Source organism: Salarias fasciatus, chromosome 2 (genome assembly GCF_902148845.1).
Source record: "Salarias fasciatus chromosome 2, fSalaFa1.1, whole genome shotgun sequence".
Lineage (NCBI taxonomy): Eukaryota > Metazoa > Chordata > Actinopteri > Blenniiformes > Blenniidae > Salarias > Salarias fasciatus.
In genome coordinates this window covers 6238898-6256501 of record NC_043746.1, presented here as the reverse complement: position 1 = coordinate 6256501, position 17604 = coordinate 6238898, and the positions used below count along the sequence as shown (strand labels likewise).

General features: G+C 47.9%; 2 protein-coding genes across 3 annotated transcripts; both read right to left on the bottom strand.

Annotated features, from left to right (window-relative positions):
* Positions 1–93: 93 nt before the first annotated feature.
* pdgfrl (platelet-derived growth factor receptor-like) lies at positions 94–3189 on the bottom strand. Its single transcript, XM_030101086.1, has 6 exons — positions 2967–3189; positions 2150–2423; positions 1924–2075; positions 1536–1829; positions 1314–1450; positions 94–341 (listed from the first exon to the last, which is right to left on the bottom strand). Exons 1-6 carry the CDS (start codon positions 3019–3021, stop codon positions 153–155), a joined length of 1101 nt encoding a protein of 366 aa, XP_029956946.1. The 5' UTR covers positions 3022–3189; the 3' UTR covers positions 94–152.
* Positions 3190–4530: 1341 nt separating this feature from the next.
* Positions 4531–15059, bottom strand: slc7a2 (solute carrier family 7 member 2). 2 transcript variants are annotated; one of them, XM_030101055.1, is made up of 12 exons: positions 14778–15059; positions 13206–13583; positions 12968–13123; positions 11526–11691; positions 11305–11441; positions 11006–11228; positions 10070–10209; positions 7866–7968; positions 7238–7449; positions 6947–7113; positions 6765–6873; positions 4970–5142 (listed from the first exon to the last, which is right to left on the bottom strand). In XM_030101055.1, the coding sequence occupies exons 2-12, from the start codon at positions 13573–13575 to the stop codon at positions 4970–4972; spliced, it is 1956 nt and encodes a 651-aa protein (XP_029956915.1). In that variant the 5' UTR covers positions 13576–13583; positions 14778–15059. The 2 variants fall into 2 exon arrangements, with proteins under 2 accessions (XP_029956923.1, XP_029956915.1); XM_030101063.1 differs by lacking the exon at positions 14778–15059 and having other exon boundaries at positions 4531–5142.
* Positions 15060–17604: the final 2545 nt, after the last annotated feature.

Below are 17604 nucleotides of genomic sequence, written 5' to 3'. Positions count from 1 at the left end.
GGACTGTCGTGAGCCGCTCTGCTCCGAATCACATCAGGAAATCTCTTTTTTTTTAAAAGAAATCCAGAAGAAAAGACCACAAACCCTTCCTGGAAGCAGACCTTTAATGCGGTTCTATCTCTACACATGCGCGGCTCCCGGAGCGCCGCGGCTCATTCGGAGACGATGCTGGCGGCCATGACGGTCTCGCCCTGCGGGTTCCTGGCTCTGCAGACGTAGCTCCCGAAGTCGATGGTCTCCACGTCGTCCACGGTCAGGACGCTCTGCGACAGGCGGGTGGTGTAGCCCATGGCCCGGTTCACCAGCCTCCAGGAGGTCTCCACCCGGACGGGGCGCTGGCCCTGCAGGGTCGGCACACACTCGTCACTACGACCGCCGTCCGGCACTGACACAAACCCCCGAGGAGGTCGTGACCTTTTGTAGGATCAGGGTGTTGTTTTTCACAAGAGGATAAAATGAATTTTTTTGATTGAAAATATTACTACTTTAGGAATAAAATAGAAAAAATAGGAAAAAAAACCATTATAAATAAATGTGATTACATTAATGAAATAAAAATATACCAAATAAAATAGAACATTGCTCATTATAAGATTCAAGTAAAATTCAGGTATGAAACAAATGAAAGTCGTTGGCAAAATTCTTCCAAAAATGAGACAATGTGGGGAAAAAAAACATTAAAAATGGCACAATTTGTAATTCTGCTGAGTTTCACTGACATATTATTTGAATGAATGTAAAATACTATCATTTTAGGTTTCATTTATTTAATAGGTTTCATAAAATAAAACTGGGAATAAATCTTCATTATTTATTTATCTATTTTTAATCTTCATAATTTAAATTCCTGAGAAAAAAAGGAAAAAATTATCACATAAATGTGATTAAATTAATTGAATTATTGGCTTAAAATTAAAAAAAAAAATTATGAAGAATAAATGAATAAACTTAATTTTTTTTTTTTTTTTTACGTTTTAAATATTTCTTTGAAAATCATCGACCCTGATCCCACAAAAGTTGGAACATTATGTAAAATGTCAATAAAAGAGCAAATAACATGGGTTAGGAGAACTGCAGATCATTGCATCTCATTCTTGTTTGCATTTTATACATCGTCCCATCACTCCTGGGGGTTGGGTTTCAAGTTTTTTAAGATTTAAAGAGTTTTATCAGAATCATTTTTTATCTAAATGTTATAAAGTGAACAAGCAATATTCAATACTGTTCCGATCTGATCAGTGATCAGAACAAACCCTTCGGTCGATCATGTTATTAACGGTGTTGTTTCTGAGGCTGTGTCCAGCTGCTCCCACCTGCCCCGGGTAGGACCAGCTGAAGCTGACGTCCACCTCCGGCTCTCCCAGCACGCTGCAGGTCACGTTGACGCTGTCGCCTCCCCGAGCGGCGGCGGACGAGGCCACCAGGCTCACGAAGGGGGGGCCGCTGGGGACTGAGGCAGAGGAAGAGCCGTTAAACCTCCGCCGCCGCTCCACCCCCCTCCCCTCCCCTCCCCCCCCACACCGCGCCCCCCTCACCCTCCACGTAGAGCAGCTGGTACTTGGTGGAGATCTGAGGCGTCCCCCTGGCCACCGCCTTGCAGTACAGGACGCCCTGGTGCTCCGGCTGGGGGCTCTGCAGGATGAAGCCCTTGGCGGGGTCAAAGGTCACCAGGGTCCCGTTGGCGGGGATCTCCTCCGGCGGGACCTCCCTGTGCAGCGTGACCTTGGCCTGGGGGTCGGTGACCCTGCAGGGCACCACGGCCGGCCGGTCCGGCCGCAGGTATACGATCTGGAAGTGGATGGCCGACGGGACGAAGAGGTTGTCTCTGTCTGGGGGGAGAGAGCGGCGCCGGAATCCCAGCAGCGTCAGTCGTCTCTGGGACTCAGTCTGAAGGCGTGACAGACCAGAGGAAGGCCGACTCACCGGTGAAGTAGATGTAGGAGACGTAGGAGCGCTCCTGGTCTTTCTCGCACTCTCCTCCGTCGCACACGATCACCCAGCAGCTGTAGGGCCCGGTGTCGGCGGCGGACGGGGACGCCAGCACCAGCTGGCCGTACTTGTCGCTCTGCCTGACGCTGCAGGGGAGAAACCGGCGTGAGAAGGTCTCCCACCGCGGGGGCGGAGCCGGGGGGGCGGGGCGCCGCCGCACCTGAGGCGCGAGTCGTTGAAGGCGTCCAGGTAGGCGGGGTAGGACCAGCCGATGTTGCTCCCCTTGCAGCGCAGCTCCAGGTCGTTCCCCGGGGCCAGCGAGAGGCTCGGGCCCAGGCGGAGGAAGCGGCCTTTATCCAGCACCTGGGTCAGCAGCGACTGACCTTTGACCCCTCCGTCTTTGACCTTGGGCTGGCGCGCCTTCACCCGTTTCCCGCCCGGCCGGATGCGGTTCTCGCCCACATCCTTCCTCCGCTTGACCTGCTGGCAGACGCCTTCAGGCAGGCGAGGACACGGCGGCTTCAGAGAACCCAGACTCAGGTCTGAACACACACACACACACACACACACACACACACTCCGGCCTCTGGCTGCTGTGTTCTCCTGAGCTGAGCTAACGAGAGCAGAAGCAGAGGTCAGCCGTGAACGGCTGGATAATCAGAACCGCCTGCTGCTCCTCGCCTCATCCAGCTGCTTTCACTTCAGTCTGCTCAAACACTTTGGAAAAACTTACACAACTTCTCCCCTCTGTGCGCACACACACACACACACACACACACACACACACACACTCCCGCTCCTCTCAGGCAGATGCAGCAGTAGGCGACACAAAGAGCAGGATTTCATGAGAAAAGTGTTGACTGGGATCCAGTTATGGGCTGCACCTCCTACAGAGACCGCTGCCCCCCCCCCCCCCCCCCCCCCCCCCCCCCCCCCCCCCCCCCCCAGGCAGTATTTACTCAACCTCTCCTTCCAGGCTGCAGTGATGATCTTCCCAGCCGCTCTGCCTCCCCCACATGGAAACAGGCTCTACTCACCGCCGTGCAGCTCCAAGCAGATCAACGCCACAACCAGAACCGGCCACAGCTTCATGGTCAGGGGTCCAGGGGTCCAGAGGGGCCGGGGACCCTGCGGGGCCACAGAGATGAGGGCCAGAGGGGCCGGTGGGGCTCAGACTGTGGAGCTTCGCTGGAACTCTGCAGGCTCCAGCCGCCCTGCTCAGACTCCCAGCTCCATCCTCCTCCCAGGCTGAAGGAAGAAGGGAAAATGACTCCTCAGCTGCTCTGATTCCTCCCTCTGGCCCTCAGCGGCTCCGCAGAGCTGCAGTCTGGCGCCCTCTGCTGGCGCTGAAGCAGAGGTGCTGAAGTGAAGCGTCTCACATCTGAGACGCAATACCTACAGTGGCCACACGGTGGCGACACCTACTTTAAAATCACAGTCTGCACTCCCCGGGTTCACGCTGCTGGACATTCAGCTCATTCAACATTAATAATAATTCACGTGTCATGTGAATTGATTCAGGGTTGATTTCAGGATTTATTTTCTTGCATGATGTTAATTTATTTAGTTTCCTGCATCACATCAGTTTCCACAGCAGAGGGACTGCAGACCGTGGCTGGTGTTTCCATCTCTCTTCATGTAAAACCAGGTCCGTTTAATCAGGTTAAACTAAAAGGCATCTTGTGTTTTTTTGTTGTTTTTTTTTTTTTGCTTTTGTAGCTCTGTCAGCACTTACCTGACACTGAAGTCACCTTATTGGCCTCTACATGCTTAAAAGTGTTGATTTATTGACACTTCAAAGGCTCCTTCTAAGCACCTCAGAGGCTTTAAAGGTATTTTCTATTCACTTTGGGCATTTTATCAGTATTTCCATTCCTGTTTAACAGCCACTGTTTTGCCACTCTCTTGATTTTCTGTAAACCTGTTATTGAGATTTTACAAAACTGTTATATTGAATTTTTGCAAGGACATTAAATGGTATTTGTAGACTCATTGTAAGTTCTTTATAGACATTTTATTGGCACTATTCAGGCTTATATACAAGGTTGTTTTTCAGACACTTGACATTCACATTACAGGTCTTTAATATGATAAATCAAACTTCTTTAAAACTTTTATCAGGACCTAGGACCTATGCTCTTCATTATACATGCTTCCTGTTGGTAATGTCATCAGGAATCACTCCATTAACTTCTACTGTTATGCAGATGATACACAGATCTACTTATCCATGAAGCCGGACGACACCGATCAAGCTGTCAAACTAGAAACTTGTCTTAAAAACCTGGATGAGTCCTAATTTTCTCCTCCTAAATTCAGATAAAACAGAAGTTATTATATTTGGCCCAAAACACCTGAGAGAGAATTTAGTAAGACTGGATGGTGTTAGTAAGACTGTGGGGAACCTGGGAGTGACCTTTGACCTGGACTTATCCTGTAACTCCCACATTCAGGCCGTCCTGAACCAGACCTGTAGGTTTAGTCCTGCTTTATTCCTGTGTCCTTCGGTGTGATTTAAACTCCTGTCAGTGCACTCAATATGGCAGCAGAAGCCGTGATGCTTAAACCCACACAAACCCAGCGTGTATTTAAAGTAGTTGATAATCAGCACATCTTTAATCTAACGGCCTTGTTGGACATCAAACACAAAACAGAGGTGGGCCAAAACGTAGCACAGATTGGACAGACTGTACATTTAAAAACCAGCCGACACAAACCTTCAAAATGTAGAAATTAACAGACAAGTGATAAAAAGTGTCTCACGAGCTAAAAGTCCATGAAGAAGCAAAAGGCGCATGCTGCTCCGCGGTTAAAAAGAAACCAGCACCACCCTCCAGTGTGATACCTGTCCCTTCAGTCCGGCCTCCGCGCTGTCCAGAATGCACAATGTGGCCCCCGCCGTGTGGGAGCTGGCGGTGCTGGAGGGCGAAGCCCCGCCCCCCCCCCGCTGAAGCTGTATGTACAGGTGCATGGATGCAGAGGCGCCGTGTGCGTTCACGCATCCGTCGCCTCTCAGAGTCTGTGAAAGGTCGGGCGAGCTCTAACACTGGCTGGTCTTCTCCGGGCAGATGAAGCGCTCCTGCTCCTTCCCCTCCGCTGCCAGGCCGCCCTGCTTCTCCTGGCCACCGCCGCCGCCGCCGCCCCGGGCCTCCTGGAGCTGGCGCTGGCGCTCCACGCTGTGCCACATGCCGTAGCCAAAGTAGATCAGGAATCCTGACAGAGACAAACGATTGGGGGGGGGGGGGAGGTCAGAGGTCAAAGAACACAGCGACTCAGAAGCGACCGAGAAAACCCTGGGTAAAGTAAGAGCAGGTTTTAAATGTTCACATCGCTGCCGTTTAGCGAATCCAAACCTTCCACATCCAGCTCGTTAGCGTAGCTTACTATAAGACTGCAAGCAGCTTGACTCCGCTCATTTATCCATCCGGTCATTAAGTAGAACAGCATAATACAAAGCAGGGTCAACGGGGCTGGAGCCGATCCCAGAGAACACCGGGAACAGGCCGGAAAGCCACTCAGTCTGAAGACTCACGCCGAGAAACACATTCACACACCAGGAAATGTCCCGGTGGCCTGATTACTTTAATGTTGCTGCTGCACAAGGAAAGATTAACCTAAACATACCAGGAAAAAAAAAAAAAACCCTTCATCCACTCACACCTGGGAAAATGTGCTTCCTTTAGGGTCACTGGAGCAGATTCCTCTTTATTATCGACGTATTCATAATCAGCATATCAGCAGGTCATCTTTTAAAGCTCACCTTTCCCTGCAGATCAAACGATAACACCTGCTGCTAATATTGGCTAAAGTTACTCAATCAGACTAATTCATTTATATTTTCAACCTCTGTAGTGACGTTAAAAAACTTGCTCAAGAAAAGCTCCAGTATTAACTCTATAAGTGTGAATCAAAGAGACACATGAAGGTAATTCTGTGTAGTAAATGTAGAATGAACGAGTCTCAAAACTGGACACAAAGTGATGGATTTAACAAACTGTGTGAATGAAGTAGCGGCTTTGTTTTGGTGGTGGAGGATTTTCTTCTTCTGTTTATTGTTCCTCCCCTACTTGGCAAAAGTGCAGGAGACCAAACAGTTGGAAGAATGCAGCAGAGGAAATATAAAGTGGTCCGATCTGATGAAAATTACCCAAAATTCCTGCACTTGAATTTTGTTCCAGCCCAACTTTGCACACATTCACACTGAGGGCTGATTTTAAAGTCACCAGATAACTTGACAGGCGTGCTTCCAGATTTAGAGAGAAAACTGGAGAAAGGTCACTCAGGCACATGGGAAAAGAGACGTGGAAAGGTTTAATGACCCAGCAGCCTCACACGGTTCAAAGGCAACCAAATCAATCCCACTGTTTCCTCCCGTTTCCAGGCTTTATGCTAAAATCACCTCAGACCTTTCTGGTCTCAATTCTACATACTTTATTTTCCCATCAAGTACACCAGAATACATAAGACTTAAAAAAATAGAACTCAACAGGCCTAACTCGTCATGGCCTTTTTTAAAAAATGCAATATTTCCGTGTGTGGAAGTGATTTTTATAGCTCGTATTGACATTACAGGATAATTTCATTAGTGTGTTGTTTTATACAGTTTGTGGGATGAAAACATTGTGAGTCATTTATCTGTGTTGTTGACCTGTTGGCTACTTCCTGTTGCGATGAGAACACTGCCAAATTAGAAGTGGGAATTTCCCAAGTGGTAACTTTTTGCAAGCTTTTGGAACACACTAATCCAAGAAACATGTAGTTGAATAAAAGGCAGAATCCTGTATGTGACTTGAAATATCTGAAGTTTAGTCAATGTTTTTTGGAGGAGCTCTCACCTACAGCCATCCACACAGAGAAGCGTATCCAGGTGTCTCCACTCAGCTGCACCATGAGGTAAATATTCACAAATATGCTCAGGATGGGCAGAAAAGGCAGAAACGGAACCTGGAAAACCAAAAAATTTTCATCAGAACCGTGTCTCTGCTGGATCGGCGGTGTTCGGCGAGCTGCTCCGCACCATGAAGGACACCTTCCTGCTGGTCTGCGGCTGCCTGACGACCATGAAGGTGCAGCCGCTGAAGACGAGCAGACACACGGCCAGCGAGGCCAGGACCCACGCCTCCAGGCCCACCACCGAGCCGATGTGGTAGGTGGTCAGGTAGCTGACCACACACACCACCAGCACTGCGGTTTGAAAACACACAAACACACACACACACACACACACACACAGATACTGTGACACATGTTCAGGTGATTTAAGTCCCGAAGAGGCAGGAAGCGAAGCGTTCCCGGGCGTCATGCGTACCCAGCACGCCGATGGACATGTTGACCACGCTGGACGAGCTCTCCGACGGAGCGACGGGCGGGTGGAGGGCCGCCTGCAGGGTGGAGCTGCCTCCTTTCAGCATGTTGAGATGAGACTCGGACTCCGTCAGGTCCGATTCGCCCTCCTCGGACGACAGGTAGTCCCTCTCTCCTTTCCCGGCCGGCCGGCCCAGACTTCCATCGGGCTGGTACCTGGAGAGCAGAGGGGTCAAAACCTGGACTTCACTTCACAGTAAAACCTGAAAGAATCACACAGATGTTGGACTTTTTATAAAGACATCAGCTTCAAACAACAAGTGAAGTTTGTTTCCAGCTGGAATCAGGGGATCGAACACTGTGCCTGTGTTTACAGGCGGTGGCGATGTGAGCCTCGGCGCTGCAAACAGCAGCAGCAGCAGTTTAAGAAGCACAGAGACATAAGTAAACACCTTCATTTGCTCATGCAGCCACTTAACATCCGCACAATGGGAGCATTCACTGCTCTTACATCAGACGTGTGACGCAACCCCAGTCCGGCCCGCAGGCGTCCGGAAAAGCTGTTCGGGAAGGGACGCTCTTTCGCAACGTTTCACAAGTTTTTTTCTGGAAGTATTTCTAAGTGTACCCACCTGAGAATCAGTACACACACTGCGACCAGCGAGTAGGCCAGCAGAGTGCCGATGGACATCATGTCAACCAGCGCCTTGAGGTCAAACAGGAACGCCATGATGGCTGCAGTGAGCAGAAAGAGGAAAACACGGTGAAGACTTGCTTCCTGCTAAACTCATTCCTCAGTCATAAAAACATGATGGATGACAAAACACAACAGTTTACACAGAACAGCCTGGCATTAATGCAGTGTTTTCACAATTACAACATCTGACAGATGCACACAATCACAAACAGATGCAAATTAAAAGTCATGCTGACACATTTTCACAACAGAGCGAGGGTTGTAGCTGTTTCCCCGCTCTGCCGCCACAGCTGTAACCGTCTCCGCGCCGGGCGCCATTTGATGTGTGAAGCACTGCGGCGCGGCTTTTTTGTTCTCTCCCTGATCTCAGCAGCACGGTTCAAACACAGAGCCGTGCCGCAGAGCGTCCGCCGCTCCTCCCGCCGTTACATTACAACAGAAATAACAGAGCGTGCTGGCGGCGGTGCGGGGGTCCCTCACAGGGGTCCACATCTGTCGGCCGCTTCGCCAGGTCGTTCACCCCACGGGCCCCGGCACCTGAGCACGGCCGGCGTACCGTACACCTCGAGCGCGCTGAGCAGCGCAGCTTAGTGCAGCGAACATTCTTTGCTTTATATGACATCTGTTGACAAAGAGCCCACTGTTTATTCTGCCCCGGCACTTTACCGTTACGCCACGCTCTGAGCCCCGAGCCCCGGCGGGGCAGAAGTAGGCCACTGCGAGACAAGGAGGCCTGTGAGCGTACATCACTGTTAGCGGCACATTCAGATCACGCTGATCCACATTATTCATCACTGCCTTTTCACTGATAGTCGATATGGGGAAATACTGGACTCAGAAGATTAGATTTAAAGCAACAAACTTGTTGTTCCAGACAACAGCGTGATGTTTAAGTTCACCAGTTTATGTTTACGGTGACGGACGCCAAACACGCCCACCGGCACGAGCTTCTCATGTTTGTATTTGTCTCTGACCTCAAACCTGTGAGCCTGATGCCAGCTTACGAAGGTACTTTGAAACGTGTGTTCAAGACTGTTTGTATTTCTTATTTATTCTGAGATAAGGAAGAAATCTGTGACGCTGTCCACCGTGGGTGTCAAACACGCAGCCCAGAGGGTCCAATACAGCGAGCTTTCTAAAAACTGTAAAGAAAACGTCACTTTAAAGTTGAAAAGAGGAGAGAGTTGGGTTATTTGTTAGATTTTTAACATTGAGAGAAACGTGGTATTTTAACATTTCTTTGTATTTGGCACCCTTAAAAGTTTGGCAATGTTGAGAATTGTAACTTTTTTGCATTTTGTGAAAAGATATTGATCAAAATTGTGAAAAAAATCAATAAAACAGAGGTTAAACATTCAGTGTTTTGGTTAATTATACATATTCTGCAAATTTTGTAATCTAACCTACTTCACCCGGCCCCTGAACTGAAAAGAGTCTGACCCCCCTGCTGTTCAGAGTAACCGTTCAGAGCAGCATCAGCATGCTATAATAACATACCCATAATCCCATGCTCATGCTCATCACAGTCACCATCTTAAACCGCGGCTGACGAGGATGTGATGCGAGGATGATTGAGGAGAGGTGATAAAACCCAGACACACAGGACGGCGCCCTCACACATCCTCCACTGCTCTGAATCACGTGCGTGTTTTAATTAGCATGCAGTTCACCATCAGCACCACCCGATCAGATTAAACACCCCAAAAACAAGTCCAGGACACAAACCCCACCAAAGACGATCCTGGTCTGGGAGCTTACCCGCAGTGGTACCTGCCGCCATGGTGGCAGCCACGGGCGACTGGCGCTTACTCACTTTGGACATAAATTTGAACAGAATGCCATCTCGCGCCATGGCAAAGAGAATGCGCGGCAGAGGGAACATGGAGCCCAACAGGCTAGGGAGAAGAGGGTTGGTGGTTAAGTTCAGGGCATTCTGGGAAAGAAAACATGACACCTGCACAACTGTGAAAGAGCCACAGGTGAATATGGAGGGTTGAAGCTACACAAATGGAAAAAGAAAGTCAGAAATTCCAATTAATCGTCTGATTCAGCTGCACGGGTTTGAATGTGTCTTTCACAGTTGTTGGGTGGACAAAGATCAGCTTCGTAATCTCTAATGGACGCGCCCCCGGTTCTCACCTGCAACTACACCGGAGCTCATAGTGGCAATAAGTGGGGTCTTCGTCTTAGGATTGATTCGGGCTAAGGCTTTGAAAAGCACCCCATCCTCTGCCATAGCATAGATTACACGAGGCATAGGGAAAATGGAGCCCAGCAGACTGCATGAGACAGCAGAGACATGCAAGAACCAACACGTTAGTGAGGAGACCCCGAACCCAGACACACAAAACACACAATGACACACCCACAGTCACTTCACCCAAGCTGCAGTGATTACACTCAGTATGTGTCTTTCTTTCCTGAGGTTTACTGCAGCTCTCAGCTGTTCAAGAAAATCCCTTTCGTGTTACTACTTCCTGTTGGAAAGTGTTTCCAATAGGCTTTCTTAGGGCTTTAAGGACCTTTGACTCGTTACGTTTTCCAATTTTCACTGAACACAAAGCCGTTTCACCACCAGCTGTTATGTAACAGTTGGCAAAGGAAGTAATCTCCAACAGTAACAACATAATTAAGTGGAATGTGGAATTTCTGCAAAACTAAATTATTTTGAGAGTAATTTGACATGTCCACATGATCAAAAACACCCAAAAACACTGCAGTGGGGAAACTGAAAAAACCTTCAGGGAAGAAAGACGGAATTAAGTCACTTTAATGTATTGCCGTGAAACCGGCTGCCAATGTATGGCAAACTCTAATAAATACCAATGCATCACAAAGGCATGCAGGAGTTTCCGATAAGAGAGAAGCACTGCGCCCGCCACACCACCATAAGCAACATGAATCAATCCAATAACGAGACGGAGATGCGTGATCAAAGCTTTTTGACCACATCCCCTTCACCATTAGCAATGAATTTAATCTACAGCGATGATAACTTCAGGTAATGGTCTATCTGATTTCTAAGCTGGTATTTCTAGCGTCATGTGCTTCTCCGTAAACAAATCTGGTGGTTACCTGGTTGAGAGCGCACACAGCGAACCCACAGCGACTACATATTTGGCCGGGCCCCAGCCCACATATTCGAAGGCCATGGGCAGAGGACTCTTCTCGTCCAGCAGGTAGTACGGCATCATGAGGGTGAGCGCCGCCGACACGCCGAAGTACGCCAGGAAGCACACGGTCAGGGACACCACGATGCCGATGGGGATGGCCCTCTGCGGGTTCTTCACCTCCTCCCCTGAAACACACGAGAGCGACTGGTCACACTGGGCCGGAGGGAGCTGTGACCGCCTGAAAAACAGCCAATAATTCACCTGTGGTCGCAATGCAGTCAAATCCAACAAAGGCGTAGAAGCAGGTGGCAGCTCCGGCCAGAGTCCCACTGAAGCCGTAGGGCATGAAGCCTCCCACTCCGTAGGCACTGGTCACGTTGGACGTTACCGTCAGGTTCCTGAAATACGAGCAGAATCAGCTGGTTTTGGCTCCAGTGACGGTCAGCGGCGCCGTGGATTGGCTGTCTCCTGCTGTGAATTACCTCTTGACTATGGTGACGTTGATGAGGGATTCCTCGGTAATGTTCCAGTTGTGTGTGTCTCCTTTGACGAAGCCGGAGATGATGACAAACAGAAGCACGAGGACGTTGACGGAAGTGAAGACTTTATTGACCCAGGCCGACTCCTTCACACCGAACGACAGGAGCCCTGAATGGGTTCAAGAAATACAGCCAGAGTCAGCCACGGGGCAAACGAGACCAACCACGAGACTAATATTCACAATACATACATAGATGCTAACCCATCAATGTCTAGTTCTACAGTGTCATTATTAAGCTGTGTGATCTGTTCCAAACACTAAATATCGTTCAGGTGCCCCTGAAGTTCACCTGACACAGTCTTCACTGGATAATACTCTTTGTGTTTATACAGTTTCCCCAAAGGAGCACTTAGATGTTGAGTTGAATGTCAATGTTGTTAAAATGTTGTTACGAGTAACGAGTTGCAGAGCTGCTGTCTCCCGCCTTCCTTTTAATTTTTTTTCTTTTTGTTTGTTTTTTTAAAGAGAAGACTGGGCTCGGCTTAGTAACACTTGAAAAGACAACAGTTAATTTAAATACATGCGCAATTGTTCTTTGAAAGTAGTGAAAAATGAGACTTTTTTATCATTTAAGCACCTTGGACAGGATCTAAAATGGGACATCTGTTGGTGTTTTGATCTGTTCATTTTGTTGTCATTAATCTGAAAGTGTTGATTGGGTGATTCAGTCTGATCCATCAGCAGCACAGCGAACATGTCCAAAGCACACTACATGTACAAACATGTACAAGGCCGCACTAATGCAGAAACATGCAAAATGCATATGGAAGGTAGACACGCCCCTGAATTGTTTCTTCTCAGAGAAGACTGAGCTTTTTAAACTCCCTTCAGATGAGTTTGTATTACATAACCTCGGCATACGCAATCCCGAACGGAAGCAGCAGCCCGACGCCGCTCAGTTTTCTCAATGACTTAATGTAATCACCTCATTGCCAGGCCGCAATATAAAACACATGATAAAATATTCAGTTAGCCTCACAGCAGAGGAAGCGGAATGCAACAACAACAACAACAACATGTGCGGTTTGAATTCCTACACTGTCATGAATTTAATCACGGGAAATGAATTCAGGGACACTGAAGATACGAGTCTGACCCTTCGGTGGAGCTTCTCCACAGTTTTACTGGGTTTCCCCTGCTGTGGTCGTGTTGTGTGACTCTGGGAAAATAAGCAGGGTTCTTTCAGGAGAGTGGGGATGCTTTAAATAAGGGAAGGAGGGTACGTGTTGGACTGAAGCGACCATACACTTCTGCTCCCAACTGTGGCTCGTAAACTGAGTTGCTGGTTTGAGCCCAGATTGAATGTTTGAATATGTGTTCAATCACTGCAGCCTCTTTACAGACTTGAATTACAGGGTTTTCTCTTCCTATTTGTTGCCTCACCAGAGAGCAGGAGAATCAGGCAGACAGCGAAGAAGTCGGGGTATTGGGCCAAACCAGGGGCGTTCATGCCAAAGTAGGTTTTGCAGAACGCCTCTATGTGTCCTCCTATCATTTCATCAAACGTCCCACTCCATGCTCTGGCAACTGAGGAGGTACCTGAGAAAACAAGACAACATTAATAACACTTTTATTCCAACAGTCAGATCCGTCTCCCTCTCCAGGCCTGTGCCCACCGTACCGATCACATACGACAGGATGAGGTTCCACCCGGTGATGAAGGCCCAGATCTCCCCGACCGTCACGTAGCTGTACAGGTAGGCAGAGCCGGTCTTTGGGACTCGGGCCCCGAACTCGGCGTAACACAGGCCGGCCATGACCGAGGCCAGAGCGGCGATGAGGAAGGAGATGACGATGCTGGGGCCGGAGTCTCCCTTTGCCACCTCCCCGGCCAGAACGTACACCCCGGCTCCCAGAGTGCTGCCCACTCCCAGGGCGATGAGGTCGACGGTTCCCAGGCAGCGGCAGAGTTTGGAGTCCTCCAGGTTGCTCAGGTCAACCACTTTCCTGCGCACGAGGGAGCGGCCGAAAGACAGAACCTGCTTCAGCATGCTGACACCTGTTGACAGAGGGAAAGACAGGCAACATACAGAAAATACCAGAGAGCTCACATGCTCGGGGGAATGTGTGTGAGTTCACGGTGTCTGTACATGTGCAGTGCGGAATCCTTCAAACACCCAAAAAAACAGTTAATCATTTTTGCACGTGCCAAACAAAACCGGCCTGTACATCTGCTTTCTCGCCTTTATCTCAGCATCAATATTTGCTTTCTGTAGGATTCAACCAAAGGTGCTAGAAAGGTGAAAACCCAAAGTTCAGGCCTGCGGCTGCAGGTTGATTCAGCTCCACCTGCTCTGCCTTTCGAGGTGAAAACCACTTGTTCTCTTCAAAAAATGCTGAAAAACTCAGTTGCATAACTTAAAATGAAACACGGGTGGAGTTTAAGACTGTTGAAAGCGATGTTGAATCCTCACAATGATATGCATTTTAGGAATGCTGCAGAGCGCTCGAAGCTCGGTAAAGTTCATACAGTAGGAGTCCTGTTAAAATCTATTGTTTGGACTCATGGTCCAGATCCAAGTCCTCAAAGAGCTGCATTCATAATGAGACCATGAATGCACCAATATGACACAATACGGGCATTCCAGCAGCTCTCAGCACTAATTATATGTAAAGGACATGAGAAGAAAATCTGCAAAGTGTCTTTTGTTTCTATTGTCTTCTGAATAAAAATGTCAGTTTTCATTTATGGGATTGATGCAACGCTGCCAAAAATGGCTGCATGAGTACAATATGATGAATGGGGTTCAAATATTTCTGTTCCCTCCTGAATAGTTTGTCATTTTCTTAGAATTCAAGCTTCTATCTTTGAACCTAAACTTTGATCATCTTGACCGTAAATTAACAGTGACGACCGTCCCAATGTGCATTGACCTCCTCTGCTGTGTGTATTCTGAGTCCAAGACAAATGAGTCTGGGATGTGGCAGCTCATTAGCATCACAATGTGGGCTGTAGTGCAGCATCTCTACGAATACAGTCGACTGAAACTCACAATAAACTCACAATATTGTTTTTTTTTTTGTTTTTTTTTTTCATGTTTCAAGGTAAAACCTAAAAAGTGAAAAATGATATTATCACTGGAATAGTGTCATGTGGACTACACCTGTTGAATTCAGCAGGATAACAGTTTTGTGGTAGTTATAAATTCAAGCATGCAGGTGTCAGGATATAAGAGATGCATCAGAGACATACCTTTGTGCGGAGAATGTCCTGTCCAAATTCAGATCCAGGTAAAGCAAGTCTCTTTGGAGTTTTGGTGCTTTTCTCCCAGCTTGCTCCTGTGGATCAGCTGCATATGGAGCACAGCTCTCCTTATCCAATGATCTGCAGCCTCAAAACTCACCAGTGTGCCGAGAACTAATTCACTCTGCTGGCACGTAAACTGTACAGAGTAGAACTGTTCCTCCTCCCCTCTGTCCCCTGTGTTTCTTCATAGGACCTGCCCTCGCCTTGCCCCTGCAATCAGTCTGCAGTCCTGCCACGGCCAGGGGAGTGACGTCCCCAGAGCAGGGGAGGCAAAAGGGGGAGGAGGAGACCCAGGGGAATTAGGATTTAGGGGAGGAGGAGGAGGACGAGGAGGAGGAGGAGAAATATATTTCACCTCCACATTTCTGTTTCAGAGGAGTAAAACTTTGTGGGAGCAACACTGCTCTGTAAGCTCCCATCACTGAACCACACACTGAGACAGAGAGGGAAAACCAGAAGGAGACTTTTTCTTGTTTGGTGTCATTTCGGATGCATTGACGAGCTAAACAGGACCCAGCTGTCCAGATGCCTCGTGACTACTGATAAATGGTTAGGCAACTTTCACTGACAAACATTGAGGCACACTCTGTTTACCCAGTGCAGCCCACAGGAGCGCTGCTAAAAGCATGGGTGCTGATTGGTCAATGAAGGGTGGATAGTGCCGGAGGGGAGGGGGGCCAGGCCTCCTAATGGAAGGCAGGTATTGCTCAATGTACCCTGAGCTATTGGACCCACGGACATAGTAAAATCAATAACCCGGCTCCCTGTGATGCGCCTGTAAAAAAGCCTGGCATCTCCGCAGCAGCTGAACGCTCCAGCTCTTGGAGGGAAAGAAAATGCCACATTTTTCCAGCTAATACAACCTGCAAATTACAACCGGGGCTGAGTTTGCATTGGAGAGTGTTACTGCCAAGACCAGCTCAAACCAGCTTAAGACCTCAGTGGGAAGGTGGCAGCTGGCCCCAAGAAGCAGAGCCGACGACTGACGGCGTGACAACAGCCAGCTCTCTCTCTCTCTCGCTCTCTCTCTCAGTTTGTCCATCCAGCCAAGCAGTCACATATCATGGACGATTGCCCGCCAAACCCTGGCTGCAGGAGCCGATTATCTGACCTGCATGCTGATGGGAAAGCAAATGCTTCCCTCCGGAGTGGGCCGACTGGAGACAGCTGTAAGACTCCTTCCATTCATTCAGTAACAGTAAATTAAAGCTTTTCTTTCACATAACTCAATGCACGGATACATTTCAAATTAAGGACATTTTCACTCTCTTGCTGAGCTGAGAAACAAAAACAGGCAGGTTTCTGGAATGGAAGCAAAGTTTCTTCACATGTCGTTTGCACTGTAACCATGGAAAGGATGGACAGGAGTCCCCGCTTCACCGTATCTCACTGTTGACCTGCGCTAATTGTGTGAAGCCAATTGAATGCATTTGCCTTCCAATGGCTGCGTGACCTACCTTCAAAAACGTGGATATGGTCAACAGATTGAGTGGTGTTTGTCTTGCAGACGGCGGCACTGCTCGCTCCAGTTAACACTGGTGTCACCGGGAAATGCTGGAGTGAACAATTACTGATAAAGCAGACAGCGCACCGAGCGATGTGCAGACTGAGAGTCTCTGAGGCGGCGGGCCGCTCAGAAACATCGCACGCTGATGAGGACGGTCCATCGTCAGCACGGCGGAGATTACATGAGGACGTGTCACAGTTCAGTTGAGACGACGAACAAGTGCATTTACATCAGCAAAACTGTGGTTCCAGCGAAGGTTCAAGAGGTCAGACTGGACCTGAAGGCCTCAGCCTGGTTTAGCTTCAAGATACTTTAAGGAGGCCACCGTCGGTCATGGTTTATACTGCATTTAATGTAATGACACAAAGCCGTTTCATATTACATTTCTAAACTGAAGCCTGGAGACATTACCTGCGCTCAGTTTAAGGTAATTCTCCTTTTATTAGGTAGAAGGACGAAGCGTGATCTATTACTGGGGAGAATCACTCCTGTCTCTGTGATTTCCTGTCTTCATGTGAGTCTCAGTACAAACCACAGAGTTTACACAGGGGTCTGACTGTAGTTAAAAAGAAAAAAAAAAACATTTTTTGCTGAAGTTTACAAAGAGGTGATTGAAAAATTGGATATGATTCCATTAAAATTCAAAATAACCTCAGAGTAATACAGGGAGGACTGCACTCTGAATTATTTATGTCTTTGGGTAAAAGGATCCATTTCCACTGAATAATATGTAAAATGAGATGTAAAGTCCAGATACACTGAATTTAACTGGATATTGCACCATCAAACTTTTCAATTTAATTGAAAGATAAAAGCCATTTATTCTGGATGAATAAAAAAATAAAATAAAATTAGGTATAGTCAGTGATAGTGACAAATTAAAAGGTCCAAAGTTTGGCTTAATTCTCCAACTACCAAAGCGATGAGAAAACTTTGTTTTGAATGCAAAGACCTTCTACTACATCGTTTGAGTTTTGCTTGCTTTGTGTAAGCCTACCTTATGCCTGTTGTAACTAATGAAAAACGATTCATTCTGGGTGAACTATGCATTGAATGCATTGTTATTTGCCAAAAATCAACAGAAAACAGTTCCGGCAAAACTGACATCCTAACAAGAACAACCAGATTTTTACAGAGTCCGACTCACATACCGTATTGTTGCAGAAATTAAAGGTTTTCTGTCAAAAGAAGTTGAAGGAGGGATTGGTCAACTCTTCAGAGCAGCTTTTTGTTCACTTTCCGCTCCGCATTGACATAATTTATGCT